General features: G+C 42.0%; 1 protein-coding gene across 2 annotated transcripts in view; it reads left to right on the forward strand.

Moving 5' to 3' along the window:
- Positions 1-303: 303 nt before the first annotated feature.
- Positions 304-16,648, forward strand: part of nap1l1 (nucleosome assembly protein 1-like 1) — a 50,507-nt gene continuing 34,162 nt past the window's right edge. For both annotated transcript variants that reach the window (XM_080754699.1, XM_080754700.1), the window contains exons 1-3: positions 304-389; positions 11,963-11,999; positions 13,641-13,729. In XM_080754699.1, coding sequence (XP_080610825.1) covers positions 11,983-11,999; positions 13,641-13,729 — 106 coding nt within the window. In that variant the 5' untranslated portion in view covers positions 304-389; positions 11,963-11,982. The remainder of the gene's footprint in view (positions 390-11,962; positions 12,000-13,640; positions 13,730-16,648) is intronic.

Raw genomic sequence — 16,648 nt, forward strand, 5'->3', positions numbered from 1 at the left:
CAAATTGACATGAATCCAAAATACACTGATGATTGTGCTGTCAAACAATGAAACTATATGGAATCTATGAACAGGTTGTGGGGGTCCCTGCTTCATCTCTCTCTCTCAACTAACCAAGGGGTCCTTGGCCTGAAAACCTTGAAGACCCCTGCATGCCTAGCCTACTACTTTTTTTCCCGGGAAACCTTCTCCTCTGACCCCTCCCACCACGGGGCAGCGCGTACAGGCCGCGCGGGGTTTTTTTACGTGATGACGTAGCATGTATATGAGCGCGGGCGGCGGGATATCAGGTCCCTTTTTTTAGCGCCATCAGAGCGGAGTGTTTTTCCCTCGTCTCTCCCTGTAGGAACCTTTAGCTCCACTGCGACGCACCGCCGCCTCGAAGCAAGGTAAAAAACACTCCATATTTATGCTCGATGCGACAAGAACCGCGATCGCTTCGTCGAGCACACGTCGTGCGGGATTTCCACTCCCTGTGACCCCTAAAGGAATCGCTGATAATGTGGATTGTAGCGGTGTTGTTGAAGACACTGTTCGCCCCTCCAGGCTAAATGCTAGTTGAACACCAGACCAGCAGGAGCAGCCATTCTGGGCTGGGGTAGGGTGCAGCGGCGTCAGCTCAGAAAAAGCTAAGGTATGGCAACATGACTGGTGTCTTTTGCCATACCTTAGCAACACATCATGAATGATACATTTATTTTAAGAAGTACATTTTATTTTTTCCCCCCATTTCTACAGTTTCTTGGGCTGGATATGGCAGCCTGGAACGGTTGTTCAAGTGCAGCTAAACTTGGCATGTTAGTAAATAAAAACGTGCCACAATTACAGTAACAATGATGAATTGCACCTGTGCAGCTGACCTGCGGAACCTGGGAATATACCATTTTGTCAAGATGGGGAGAACATGATTATAATACCTTGTTAAAGTGACCATTTTGTTACATTTTGCATTTCTAGTTATTTTACTGTAATTTAACAACATAATAACCAGCACAGATAGACAACGAGACATTCATGGATTTATATTTAAAAGTAACTTTTATTCACCCCCCCCCCCGGACCCAGGGTATGGCAGCTGCATACCCCTGCCATACCCAATTGACGCCCCTGGTAGGGTGTTGTGCCGAATGTTGTTTCCCCGTCAGGATCGGCTTCTTTCTTTCCCCCTCCGCCCGGTACTCGCGGTTGTTTTATTTTATTTCCTCGGCTTTTTAACGTGAAATACCAAAACGGGGTGGACGAAATCGGTGAACTTTTTGAGTGGTAACAGATTATGACAGGATGCAGCGTTTGGCACAACGACAACGCTGGCTCCACCATGATGTGGTTTAACATGTAAAGCAAGCAGCTCGGCTGCTGCTAACGGTCATTTATTTAGAACTACCGGTATACTCATCATGGATCTTCCTCTAGACCAGGGGGTCCTCAACGTTTTCAGGCCAAGGACCCCTTAGTTGATGGAGTGATGAAGCAGGGACCCCCACGACCGTTTTCATAGAGTCCATATAGTTTCATTGTTTGACAGCACAATCATCAGTGTATTTTGGATTCATGTCAATTTGTGTTTTCAGATATTTAACCACTTGAACCGTCAATACACGTAATAAACTTGACCTTTCACTTTGTACTTAGTCTACTCTTTTTCCCCTCTACACCAAAGCTCTTTGAAAATAGCCGATCTACAAGCTCAGAGATTGTAGATCGGCTATTTTTGACTAAAGTTCTAAGACACTGGGGTTCAAGTGGTTAGCCTAATATAAAAAAGGAAAAAGGTTTCTATCACTCAAATATTTGGAGGACCCCCTGTAGTAACTCTGAGGACCCCTTAGGGGTCCCGGACCCCCTGTTGAAGACCCATGTGCTCTGCTGCTCGGATGATCCGTGTTTGTTGGCACGTGTTGTGTTTTAATGGTCATTGGGATGAGGGTGTGGAAGTTATATTTTATATTGTCTTCAGTCTTGTGTGGGATATTCTGAAAGCCCCCCCCCAATTCATTATTGATTGATAACATAATGCCTATAATAAACACCAGTGATATGGTTTAATGCTGCGGGGAGGGGTGTGAATAGAGTGGACTGAATGATGTGATTTGCTAGAGTTACTTTTGTTTTGTGGTTGTAATATTATTGGGCTCCAAATCCAATTTAAATGTTAATCTCTGGCACACTTTTCGTACATCCGATTGCCAGTGTTTTTTTTTTGCCTTTTATACGTCTCATATTTCTCGTATTTGTGCGCTATAAAGTGTCTTACCGGTAGTTTCATAGCAGAGGTGGCTAAGTAGAAGCTAACTAACTAAATGCACTGTGCTGACAAGAAGACTGACTAACTTGCTACAGTATGACTAGGCTGTATCTTGGGGAAAGTGCATTTACCGTTACGAACAGATAATCTATAGATCAAGATCTGGTAGGCTTGTGGATCAGATTGTTAACTTTGTGCATCCATCACCAGAAAGTCCTTTGTGAAGTCACTGATGGTAGCGCAATGTGCATGCAACACGTGGTCGCTGGCAACAAGGCTTGGTGAAAGGCTGCCAGGTCCCAAAGAGCAGTGGTTCTCAAACTTTTTCTTGTCAAGGACCCCCGAAAAATTTCGAAAAGAGATGCCAGGGACCCCCATGAGGGAAGTTTTTTTCTTTTCAGGGCTCTAGCAGTAATCCTCAACCATTTTAATTTCAAGGACCCCCAGTTTGATTGAAGAGTAAGTCCAGGATACACCCAAAAAAGCCTATGGCTTGTTTAAATTGAAAAAAAAAAAAAGAAAAAAAAAAAAAATATATATATATATATATATATATATATATATATATATATATATTTTTTTTTTTTTTGAATTAATTATAACATTAAATGACAGAGCCCAGTACTATGCAGAAGATATCATCAGAAAAACAGTCGTAAAACACAAAATAAATGGTATCTACGATTGACATGCATTAGCCTACAGACCCCCATTTAATGTCATTTCTATCTCTGGGACCCCACGGCCAGTATTGTAAAATCAGTGTTAGTTTTGAGTGTACAAATGGAACCAAATGGACCTGTTAGAGTCCATTTGGTTCATAACTATCATTTAGCTGGGGACCCCCTGGAACTCCCTCAAGGGGCCCTGAGGGTCCCCGGACCCCACTTTGAGATCCAAAGCCAAAGAGGAGGCAGTCTGTTGGATGGTCATATTTGGCCAGGTTCAGTGCAGAGTACTTGCCCAACCTTGACAGGCCAATATCGTGTCTGACATGACAGTATTTGAATAGAAGACCTGCTCCAAGTGATGTTGTTAAAAAAAAAAAAAAAAAAAAACATTTTCATGATTTGTTTTCAAAAATGTCAGATCTACAAACTCATAAGATCTGACATTTTTTGAAAAAAAAAAAAAAAAAAAAAAAAAATATATATATATATATATTCAAACTCAAAGATTTACACACATTTTCATGATTTTTTTCCCAAAAATGTCAGATCTACAAGCTCATAGCTCGGTGCCGCGCTATGAGCTTGTAGATCTGCTATTTTTCAATGGTTAAAGTAATTGTTAAAGTGGTTAAAATCACAGATGCTTTCCAGTTCTAAATGGGTTAAATCAAAGGACCCCCCCAGTATGCATTGGGCTAGAACAGCCCCCATACATACAGACCTGTAAGGTCTGTTTGGTTACTGTCAGTAACTGTAGCTGGGGACCCCCTGGAAACCCATCAAGTACCCTTGGGGGTCCTCTGACCTCACTTTGAGGTTTATTTTTGTTTGTCGTCAACATGGCAATGAAGGGAAACGGTGAAGATATTTGATCTGGTATTGTGTGAGTTGGCAGGTATTTGATCTGATCTGTGAGTTGGCAGGTATTTAAAGATCTTCTGCAGTGGCACTTACTTGGCACAGCTCCAGTCTCATAGAAAGGCGATTTGCGGGAAATCAAAGGACCATAGTGACTCCAGTAGTTATTTTTGTTGATTTCCATGTTCATATTTATGTAACATCCTGTCCTAGTTGGATGCTTTTTCAATGGTTGGGAAAAATTAACAGTTCTGCTTTCAAACATATCTGCTCTCACTGAATTTAATGCATCGTTTGCTTTTTAGAAGGGGGAAAAAAAAAGAGACAAGCCTCAGAAGAGCCTTTTTATAGTACTCTCTCCCTGCCATCAATAATTTGGTATCAACAAAAATGTAAGGATTAGTCCCCCCAGGAATCCGCGGAGAAAAATGCTTTATTCCGCGGAGAACAATCCTGATTCTGCGGAATTCTGTGGTGAACAATTCTTGATTCCGCGGACATTAATAAACAACCTAAAATGACCAGTTATCAAGCTAAAAATGATATAGTTCTAATAATCAAGTAAAACCCTTCATGAAATAGCTACAATTAATTGTAATTAGTGGTTAGAATAATCAAATAATCATTTTTGAGAATAAAAATCTAATATTAAATCTATTATTTTTTTAATTGTTATTGTTTTTAATAATTACTTTCTGTTGCAAAGACTATATTGTCATGCAAATTAACCAATGCCCATAGTAACCACATTTTAGAGGATAGCCTACCTACTACCTAGTATGGGTGTAATATTTATTTATTCTCTTCTGTATTAGCATTGTTATTGCCAGGACCATTATAGAGGCAGAGAGGAACTATAGATCAGGACACAGTTTCTGTCAGGAACGAATGTGGGACCGGACCAATACAGCGTCAGTGCAACTAGCAGGAGGAAGCTAAGCTATTCCCCAGGCTCTGTATGAAGTGGCCACTTGCCAGACCATGTACACATTGTTTTATAATAGTAGTAATGACTACTCCCGCCGCTCTGCTGCCACTCGCGACCGCTATTCCGCGGACGTCAGAAAAGTCCGCGAACGGCCGAGAAATCCGCGGGTGGTCGCGAATTCCGCGAAAAATTCTGCGATCACGGAATCGCGGATTCCTGGGGGGACTAAAGGATGGTTATGGCTATGGAGATCATCTCGCCTTGGATATTGTCATGTTAACTTATCTATGACATATGACTAATCTTCTATAATGCATACTTGCATAGGACTATACAGCATGTCCTGGTGCCGGATAGCATCTTGGCTGTTCTTGTTCTGACACTTCATGAGAAGTCAAGTGTAATAACATCTAAAATGTGTCATTTTCCTTGCCCCCCCATTGAAAAAGAAACGACAATAACGCTGTCCTACGCACTAGTGCAGGGGTCTTCAACGTTTTCAGGCCAAGGAGGACCTCTTAGTTGAGGGAGAGATGAAGCAGGGACCCCCACAACCTTTTCATAGATTCCATATAGTTTCATCGTTTGACAGCACATTCGTCAAGTGTATTTGGGATTCATGTCAATTTGTGTTTTCAGATAATTAACCACTCGAGCCGTCATTACCTAATAAACTTGACCTTACTCTGTACTTAGTCTGCTCTTTTTCCCCTCTACACCAAACCTCTTTGCCGAAAATAGCCGATACAAGCTCACAACGCCATTCGCCATTGTGAGCTTGAAGATCTGCTATTCTTGGCTACAGTTCTCAGAATATGGACACTAGGGTTCACGTTGTTAATATAAAAAGGATTGGAAGATTTGGAGGACCCCCTGTAGTAACTCTGAGGACCCCCTAGGGGGGGTCCCGGACCCCTAGGGGGAGACAACGAAGAAGACCCCTGCACTAGTGTAAATGTAATATAATTGAACATGCAGGTGACTGATCATACCTCATTAGCTAATTGCAGGCTGATTCAGAATTAATCAATCAGTAGAAAGATGTTGCCGTTGATATGGTCGGTTTCACTAAATTAAGTTCCTTCCTTGAGATAAATCATGTTTCCTTATGGCAAGCTCCATTTAAAATGGATCTTTGTCGATTGGTGTTTTTTTTTCTTTCTTTTTTTTTAATGCCACTGACTGGTCGAGTGGTGACTGTGGTTACCTTACCCTCCTGGCTAATCTCCAAGCGAGATGCAGTCACAGGGGAATCGGGGCTGGTGTATAGTATTGGTGTGTCGTTTTCACTTGTCAGTATTAAGTGATACAAATTCTTCCATTTGAAAACCAATGACGAATGTTGGTGAACGGGTTGCTTTAAAATGTTACTGGACTAGTGGATAGTTTTCTGTAGATAATCAGTTGTTACATTTTATGTTGTTGGTTGGTTGACATTTTGGGAAGAATGTCATTGTCGCCTGTAATGACATGACCAAAATGGGTCATGTGATGTCTCACAAGGCACCTTGTTGTGAGCTTGTAGATCGCCTGTCTTTGGAAAGAGATTTAGTGTGGAGTGAAGAAAGGTCTGATATCACACGGTTAGATACAATATTGATATCAAATTAAAGTATTGCCCAGCCGCCCTAGACTTAGATCAGACTATTGGACTGAAAGAACAGTAAAAAATCACATTTTATAATTCTTAAAACCACTACTCATTAAAATAAAGATTTGCATTACACTAACTGTAGTCTATGGCAGGGGTTTTCAAAGTGGGTGACGGGTCACCATGGGATGCTGTGACAGCAGTCCAGGGGTGCCCATAAGATAAATTGGAATTTATTTGGACACTTAAAAAATATATTTAGTATCATTTTAAACTTGAAATACAATGTTATTTTCAGTCAGCTCTAACCAAAATGCCTATTATCTCAACGTTTTCCTTGCAACATAATCGCTAAAATATTCTATAAATATAAGGTGCTCTAAGTGAAAATTATGAATCTAATGAAGGGGTGCCTCGGATGAAAGATACATTTCTAGGGGTGCTTTGAGCCCAAAATGTTTGGGAACCCCTGGTCTATGGATAGGTGCGCAGCTTGTCACGTCAAGTTTCCTTTGCATACATGGCATGCTGATTTGCATAGACGTTTGCTCGGCATCATTATGCGTACACAGTTGATATATTGCCCCAGGCTTTGACAAATGGGCACTGTTCTTGGGCATGTTCTTGGGCATGTTCTTTGCATGTTCAGTTCTGGTGACCTCCAGTAGTGAGTTTCCTTCTAGGGGGTGCGATTCATAGTGGGTTAAGTATTATGGCTTTAAGTATTGATAGTTTTCTGTAAGATGAGCTGCCTCTGCAAGTCTGCATCATTATGCTGTAAGCAGTGAGGCGGATTATACCTTTGTGTGAGGGAACACAGGCTTCCTTCCTGGCACTGTAATTGTTAGAAGTGTCATGATTCTCAAAATCAAATTTAGTTTATCTTCCTGCACTGTCATTGCTACGACGCTGTCTTCATTTGTAAAGACAAACACTTGTTTCTCAGGTTTAAGGTTTATTTCAATAACAATTATGCTTTGCTTACCTCAGTTAACCCATATGCCAAATTGTCACTTTTGTCCTAAATGTATAAATTGCATCAATGAGCAACATTTAATGAGATTTTCAATTAACCGGTCATCAATCATCATTAATATAGTGTTGTGATGGTCATGTAGCTCAAGGCAGTTTTCTCCTTCAGATGAGAGCATGTGTTTGATACACAGAAAACCCGATCCCTCTGATGCATGCATGCACTGGATGAACAGAATCACAAGCCCTGCCTGACACACAGAGAACACTCAAACTCCACACAGAAAGGCCCCTTCGCCAACCCCACTTGGTTCTGGGCGCAGGTGGCACGCCCAGCGTCCCCGATGGGAATCGAACCTGGGACCATCAAGCGCTACAGCACTACCGACTGCGCCACCGTGCCCCCGTAGCATGTGTTTTTTAAAGAATTATTACGATCAATTATTACCCCTATGACATTTCTGTGCTACCAACATTGAAAATCCAAACTCCTTAAACAAACTGCATTCATGGCTCTCCATTTCACTTGACAAGCAGAATATTCTTCCAATCTATAATCTGCCTCCACAAGTCAGTGGATTTGAGTTACAGCCACCTTAGCGATTGTGAGTTTTGACACCGGTGTCAGTTCCAGGTTGTGATCTGTTGCCATGGCTGTCTTGTGTGGTGGTACTGATTTTGTCGGTGAGAATGTCTCCTGTCCCTCTGAATGTCTCCTGTCCCTCGTACCCCCTGAGAAAACACTGGTAATCCATCTCACCCCGAGGGGCGGCATCCTAGGGCAGTGGTTCTCAACCTGTGGGTCGGGACCCCAGGGGGGTGACGTCCCCAAATTAAAAGATGATTAGCTTAATGTGAAACATGGTTTTCTCACTCAACAGTAAACAAATCAACATGCATCTCCACATTTTAAAGTGACAATTTAAGGACTTAAGACCCTTTTAATACCTGTAAAATAAAAAAATTAAACATTGGCCATATTGTCAAATACTAGAGGCAGAAATTGTGAAATTAGCCGATCTACATGCTCACAACGCCTCGCAACGCAAGGCGTTGTTAGCATGTATTTTCACAATAGAACCGTAATACAAAATGTAATGCCTCAAGTCTTAACAACTCCAAGTGCTCACCAGGGTCCCCAGTTAAAATATGATTATTTTGGGGTTTGAAAAGGTTGAGAACCACTGCCCTAGGGTGCTGTGATGCCAGTCCAGGGGTGCCGCAAAATACTTTGATAATATTTGGAATTCATCAATATCACTAAGTTTAACCACGTATACCCTCTATGCCTAGTAAAACAGACCTGATTTGCACTGTACTTGACAAGTTCTTTTTCCATCTACCCCCACTCTCTTCACCAAAAATAGCAGATCTACAAGCTCACAATGCCTCACAACGTGACGCGTTGTGAGGCAGAATTTCTGATGGATATTTCACCATGACTGTACCTTAACTTAGGGAGAAAGATTTGCACGTTTACGTAGCGTATCATGTCAAGATTCTAAAAAATAAAAGTAATTCAGTCGGGGGTGCCGTGGATGAAAATGATTTACAAGGCTGATTTACAGGGCTGACCTGAGTCAAGAAAGTTTGAAAACCCCAGGCTCTAGGAAGAGGTTAGGGAAGGTGGTGGGATGGATAGATGGATACCTTATTATCTCACACAGGAAGATCAGTCGCCCAGAAGTTTGATTCTCACTGTCCCCATGTGGCTTTATTTGTCTGAAACAAAGGGGCCTCGTATTGTATATACAAATGCTTAATTGTATGACGACGTGAAGTCATTTTTAGGAGCTGTTCTCAACTAAAATTGTTTGCACGCTCTGTAAATTGTGTTTGCATACTGCTGTTTACTGCATCACAGGTTTTCAATGTAGTGGGACACACGGTTGGTCATCTGTCCAAGACTATTTATTTATTGACAAGTTGTAGTGTTTAACTTGTATTCGATGTTACTTATTGTTATAATTGGTTATATTCATGTATGAATTTGAAATGTAAATTAAACAAAATAAGTTACTTTATGCAAGTCACAACATGCTGGTAGTCTATAAAATTGACCAGGTACTCACTCACATTTGGGCTTTGAAGGTGACTAGAGGCTATCCATAAAAATGATGGGTCCATGTCTTGACAATGTGCAGCAGCAAAGGCAATGAGTCTGTTACTGTTACCTGAGAAACGTATACAAAAGAAAATCCTTTTAGAAATGATGGACGAGTTATACAGTGCTTCATTGTTCTGTATCTGTTAATTCACCAAAACACACAAACTATTGGGTTGATCAATATAGGCCAGGAAGATTGGGGAGTTGAAATTGGTACTTGTCTGCCATCTTCTGTTATGAACAAGGCTTTCTTTACAAGCAGCAGCTAGAGGTTGAAGCTTACATCTGTCACTAGCCAATCTTTGGTAAATATTGTCTTTTGCTGCCTGTCATAGTCTTGTCTGCCAGCCACTTTTTGGCCATTGCCTAGAAGCTGTTTTTCCAAGCTGAAACCGATATGTTGGCCCATGAAAGGTTGAAAAATGTCTGCTTTGGAATCAGTTGGGCGCTGTCTTCTTTTCATGTTGGGCTCTGCCCTGTGTAACTGTGTTGGCACGTTTTGGATGAAAACGGCCCTTTCAGATGTGTCTGTCTTGTGTCAGGCCATGTGTGCTGCATGCTGCTATCATGTTATCACCTGTCCTGAGTCATGAGCAGCCAAAGCCTCAGCCCAAGGTAGGCTGGCATGCACGGTACAGATTTAGGCCTAAAATTATTGAATGCTTTAACCAGTGAAAAATAGCAGATATACAAGCTCACAGCGTGGCACCGAGTGCCGCGCTGCGAGCTTGTAGATCTGCTATTTTTGAAAAAGTCGTGAAAATGTGTGCAAATCTTTGAATATATGTATTTTCAAAGCAAATGTTTGTAACTCAAATTGGGGGGGGTCCCTGGAACTAAATATTTTGAGATGGGGGGGGGGGGGGGGGGGGGTCCGTAGCCAAATAAATATCATTTTGGGGGTCCTTCACATGAAAAGGTTTGAGAACCACTGACATGGTAGTCTCTCAAGAACAGACTAACTGAGCTCCAGTTAACTCACTTAGCGCCGAGCGACTTTCGGGGCAACTAACTAATGATGGCGTTTAGTGCCGAGCGACTCGGAGCGACTTTTATATAAAAGCATTGTTTAAGCTTTTAATTTGGGTTGATAGACGGAGCGGAACGGTTAGCTTACCTTCGACTAGCATACAGATGAAAACCGTGAAAAAAAAGGATACGATTATGACGTCACCTTTAAGCCATAGCTTCCTGTTTACGTAGGCCTCTGTTAGCCGCTAGGCTCAATGCAAACCATCCGACCCTCACGTAGCTTCACTAGGTCGGATTTTGATTCGGAAACTTTCTGTGTGGCATCTATATACGTTCCGATGCCCATACCAATGGTGGTTTGAGACGATCAAGCACGAATTGAGCAGTATTGAGCTCAAATGGCGGCCCGCGGCCTGTCCATTGAATGTCAATGGAGAGCATGTCATTGTACCATCCTGTTATGTCATGAACCTTGTTTTTTATTCTGACTTAACATGGGACCATGGAAAGTCTATGAGCTATGGCTCACTCTAGTGGTCATCTTGTGGCATCCGCAGGCACGTGTACCTGTTTATGTAATGTGATTTTGGGGATTCAATATAGCTATTTCCTGGCGTTATAAGCGCAGATTCATATTGAAATCTGGCTCGCTCGGCGCTAAGTGAGTTAAGTGAAAAGGACCTTTTCTTTGACGATGGCTGGCCAGATTGCTGACATATAAACATAGGTTTTTCAAAAAACCTTAGAGGGATTCAAAAGACACTTTTAGAATCGGGTCAAAATTCTAATTTTCACGATTTTTCAAAAATGGCAGATCTACAAGCTCGCACTGTGAGCTTGTATATCTGCTATTTTTCAATAGTTAAAGCATAAAATAATACACTATAATGTGTACCTGTTATGATCAGATGTTGACTGTGACCAAGTAGTATAGGAATGAACATGTATGCCATTAAGTGCATTTTGCTTTCCACCAGGGCAATGTTGGGGTAATGCTCTTTACCCACTGCTGTTTTCTCTGGCGTTTGGTGGATTTACACTTCGTAAACATCATGTTGTTTCCATGGAGAAACCAGGCGGAAGAGATTTTTAAGACCTTCTTAGTGATTGTATTTGAAAGTGTAGTAGAGGATCATATTAAATGATTATGCTAAATATAATCATAGTTTTTATGTCCTGCTGGTTAATGGTTTCTGGGATATTGGTTCCTTTAATGATGAATGAATGAATGCTTATTAATGTAACATTCTGTCATAATCAGACCTAGATTAATTGGCGTTTTGAAATAGAAAATAATTCTTAGCAGTTTGTTTTTGAAAACAAATGAGTGCAATTGTCGGTCACAGAAGCATACCGACTTCCACTTTGCTCGTCTAAATTTCTACTGCTACTGTCAGCCATGTATTGTTCTAGACTGCAAATCCTTCCTGCTACTGTCAGCCATGTATTGTTCTAGACTGCAAATCCTTCCAACCTCTAGCTGTCTAGCATGTTAACATTAATATAAAGAATGTACTGCAAATACTGATTGAATCATGTCTGGTGACAGTGTGATATAACCCCAAAATACTGATTATTGTCCAAGTCTAAACTGTTTCCTTTCCTCTATTTTTTACAGCACCAATCTACTTGGCTAAGATGGCAGACCTAGACAAGTAAGTTCATCCTTTTTCTTTCTTTTAAAACCTGAATCCTATCCTTCTATTTTGAGGAATATGACATAACACTTCTCAGTGCATTCTGTGCATCTAGCAAGCCCATCCATGCACATCGTTTTACATGGGCTGCACCAAGAGGAAGTAAACTGAACTCATAATAAACTAGAAGCAGTGCTCTTCCGAGCACAGGTCTCCACCAGGCCACACAAATCGGCCTGTTATAGCGCCACCATGAGGCTGATTTAAAAAATGTGGGGCAGAGGTTCTAGATTGGCATCCAGGGAGTGTGTGTGCTCAGTTTGGCAGCGATCGGGCCAACGGTGACTGAGATTAGCTGCTCACAAACTGCGAGGACGCACGGACGCACGGACGCACGCACGCACGGACGGACGGACGGACGGACGGACGGACGGACGCATGGACGGACGGACGGACGGACGGACGGACGGACGGACGGACGGAGGGGAAAACATACTCTCCCTCAGCCTTCGGCTGGTGGAGACAAATATCCCCAACATCCATTAACCTGGGGCAGGACACATCAAAGAGATTTGGCAGAGAGTGGGAGAAAAAAAAGACAGTATCAAGTACGTTATTTCCAGGTCCGTTTGACCAAATATAGAGGGTTTACCGGATACGCAGCTCGGCAAACAATAAATTAAAAAACAGTATATCATGTAAAACATCTTGGTTGTTGGGTGGCCCTTACTCTTTAGAGTGGTGAGGTGAAGGGCAGATGTGGTATCAATTTGAACCTCACATTAGTCCTCCGTGTTGTCTGGGATGGCAGCCGTCTTAACCAAATTATAGCCCAAAGTGAAGCCAATTACGGTCGACGCTTGTGAACAGGACCGGCGTTGATGGAGAACGGGAACGAATGCTGCTCAAAGACGACGTTTCATTCTTTGTGTCCAGAGTAAAGCGGATAAATAAACACCAAGCCATCCAACCTGGCTGTCTCTCTCTGGTCAGAGGAGGCTCTTCCTCGTTTCACTGCCATAAAAGTATTTGTTTGTTTACTCTGCCCGGCCTCGCGATGCATCGACACCCCCCCCCCCCCCCCCCCCCCCCATACAAATGGACAGGCACTTGAACACACACACACACACGCTTCCAGGTACATCGCTGCTTTTGATGGATGGGTCTTCATCTTGACACACGTCCAATAGGAGCAACGCTCCAGTGTCTGTCACACCACGGCAACAGAGGCCCTCTTAGGCGTACACACACACACACACACACACACACACACACACACACACACACACACACACACACGTGCGCACCCACTGCTCATTGATCTGCCCCTACGATACGGACTGACACGATTGTGGGAGGCAGAAGGTGATGACTTGTTGCCGTTAGTTTTAGTGTTGTCTTGTGATTCGTTGAAAGGGTTTTGTACCTACCGCATGTCGCCACATCAAATGTAACTGGATTAAAAGGACCTGAAGGCGATCATTTGTAACTCAGGATTGATGGATTCTCTATATTTCTAGAGAAATCGTGTCCAGCCGGATCTGAATGAACCGCCTTCATTGCGTGATACTTTGTAGCCGTAGAACCTCTGTAAAACCTCATGGCGTTTAGTATTTTCCCTGACCCTGCCTTCTGTTTGCCCCACTTCTCCTTGAACAGCAAAGACCAGGCTGAGCTGGACCCCGCAGACATGGAGGACGTGGAAGAGGTAGAAGAGGAGGAGACGGGAGAAGACGTCAACAGCAAAGGTATCAAAATGACAACGCCGTTTGTCAGTTGCGTTGTTAACAGGGTTTGTTTCTCACATCAACAGGGTTTGCCTGTTTGTCACTAATGTGACAAAATATGAATATTTTTCAACAGTGCCCATTCCACTTCTGGACTCAACACTCGGTAAAATCAAACTGATGTTGGTTTGGCTTGGCATTTAGTTTTGTAAGGGTTTGAAATGTAGTATCCGTTTTATTTTAAGACGTAGACACACTTTTTTTATACCGCCTTGGATCTTCAATAAATAATGTTGGTCTGTCCTCGTGTATTGGCTTACTTGCAGTCTATTCTATTAATGTGCATATACTTGGACAACTCTTTGGCCTTTTGCTTATTTATAGTCTAAACCTTACTTCAAGAATTCCGAGTCATGCTGACTGTGAACACACACGCATACACGCGCGCTCGCACAGCGAAAACCTTTGTTTGAGCTTTAAACGCCAAGTGAAATTAGAATTGCAACGAGTAACGCAGAGTTACAGCTTGCCACGGTTTGCATGCTGAGAAACGACCGTCGGTCAACACGAACGATGCAGAGACAGAGGACCGCGTGAATCACAATTGGAAAGATTTGGGAACATCTTATTGGCAACAGCAGAAAATAAGCCTGCTGGCTGGGGTTATAAATTATGCAGCAGCTTCCTCCTCGCTTTAGTTGTCGCTGCAGACGATTGTTCTCCACCTTTTTTTTTTTTTGGCAATGCGTGATTATCGATAACAGCACACACACACACACACACACACACGCACACACGCACACACACAGGAGACGGGTGGCTCTTTTAACCCTTGTAGGTCTAGAATGATTGAATGCTTTAGAGATTGGGGTCTGTGGTCAAATAAATGTAATTTTGGGGGTCCTTGACATGAAAACCTTTGAGAACCACTGATTTAGAGGAAGGATTTAGAAGTCGGGTCAAAGATATTCAAAGACTTGTCTTGCACACATTTTTATGATTTTTCTAAAGCGTGGCACTGCAAGCTTGTATATCTGCTATTTCTCAACAGTTAAAGCATAAAATAATGGTTAAAGTGGTTAAAATCTAACGCGACTCGGGCGCATTCCAGGTATTTGAGAGTCAAATCGTCTAGCTGTAAACACCGTTTGAGTTTTGGAATATTGTGACGGCTGTAAACCGGTACAAGGCAACTTAATTTCAGGATGTCAATACCTGTCAACTCGCCTTCTGCAGTGAGCCACCCGAGTGGGCTTTGATGGGTGTGTTTCGCACTCGGCAGTGTCACGTTTTACCCGTCCGCCTGTCACAGACGGAAGTGCATTCCCCGCTTGCACTCGCTTCGCAGCAGCGAGTGGATCAGTGGATCGGCGTGCACGTTAACCCATTTAGAACGGGTACACATTTTGTGTATCATTACTTTATGCTTTAACTATTGAAAAATAGCAGATATACTGCGAGCTTGTAGAACTGCTATTTTTGAAAAATCGTGAAAATTAGAATTTTGACACGATTCTATAAGTGTCTTTTGTTTTTTTTGAAAAACCTATGTTTCTATGTCAGCAATCTGGCCAGCCATCATCAAAGAAAAGGTCCTTTTCACTTAACTTTTGTCTTGTTTTTTTTGAAAAACCTATGTTTCTATGTCGGCAATCTGGCACGCCATCGTCAAAGAAAAGGTCCTTTTCACATAACTGGAGCTCAGTTAGTCTGTTCTTGAGACTGCTATGTCAGTGGTTCTCAAACCTTTTCATGTGAAGGACCCCCAAAATGATATTTATTTGGCCACGGACCCGCATCTCAAAATATCTAGTTCCAGGGACCACCCCAGAAGCAAAATTTTAGTTACAAACGTTCGCTTTGAAAATACCTATATTGAAATATTTGCACACATTTTCACGACTTTTTCAAAAATAGCAGATCTACAAGCTCGCAGCGCGGCACTTGGTGCCGCGCTGTGAGCTTGTATATCTTCTATTTTTCACTGGTTAAAGCATTCAATAATTCTAGGCCTAAACGGGTTAACACTGCTGTCAAAAGACTGGTTAGCCGAGGGGTCCAGGAATATCTGTCCCATTTACAGCACCTGCGATGCGCTCGTGATTTATTTGCGTATATCTGGCCAATAATGCGAGTTTGCTTTTGGTTTTTGTGTGCCTGCCTCACGTTTATGCGTAATTTCTGGTCTTGTCATGCAGCAGTGTTGTATGCGTGTGTCACAGCATGTCAAGTAGCTTGTGATATTGTAGATTGTTTATTTTCAGCTCCCTACGCTGTCATGCAATGAATATAAATCGGGCATAGAGCTATATTATAGTCTAATAGTTGACTGGGGTCCCCCGTGGCTCTGTACTGTGTGTGCTAGTATTTCCCTCTACACCAAATGCAGAAAATAGAAGTCGGGCTGTCACAATTATTACATAATCGTCTAATCGCAATTATTTGACATAATCGTGATTATTTTTCATAATCGTCATAATTGTTTTTTTTTAGTAAGTAAAAAAATTGTGGAAATAGCTGATCTACAAGCTCACAACGCGTCGCCCAATGTTCTTTTTTAAGTATAAAGTTGTCAAATGTCAGTAATTTCTTTGCATATTTAGGTTATGTGTCATATCTACCATGTGCAACTTCAAAGCCTAAAAGCCAAACAGAAAAGTAAATTTCAACGGCAAAAACACAATTAAATCGTTAATCGCAATTATTTGAGAGAAAATTAATCGTCATGTAAAATGTCATAATCGTGACAGCCCTAAGATCTAATGCATTGCAAGCTTGTAGATCTGCTATTTTTGCTAGTTTGCTGCTGCATATGGACGCTAGGGTTCATGAGGTTAACACAATATAAAATATATATATAAAAAATTGCTTTACGTTTAGCTTTAGCGTTTTTATTTTAGAATCTCAATTTCTGATAAGCAGCAAGGTATGATATCTATT

Source organism: Nannobrachium achirus (genome assembly GCF_963921795.1).
Source record: "Nannobrachium achirus genome assembly, chromosome: 23".
In the NCBI taxonomy this organism is placed as follows: domain Eukaryota; kingdom Metazoa; phylum Chordata; class Actinopteri; order Myctophiformes; family Myctophidae; genus Nannobrachium; species Nannobrachium achirus.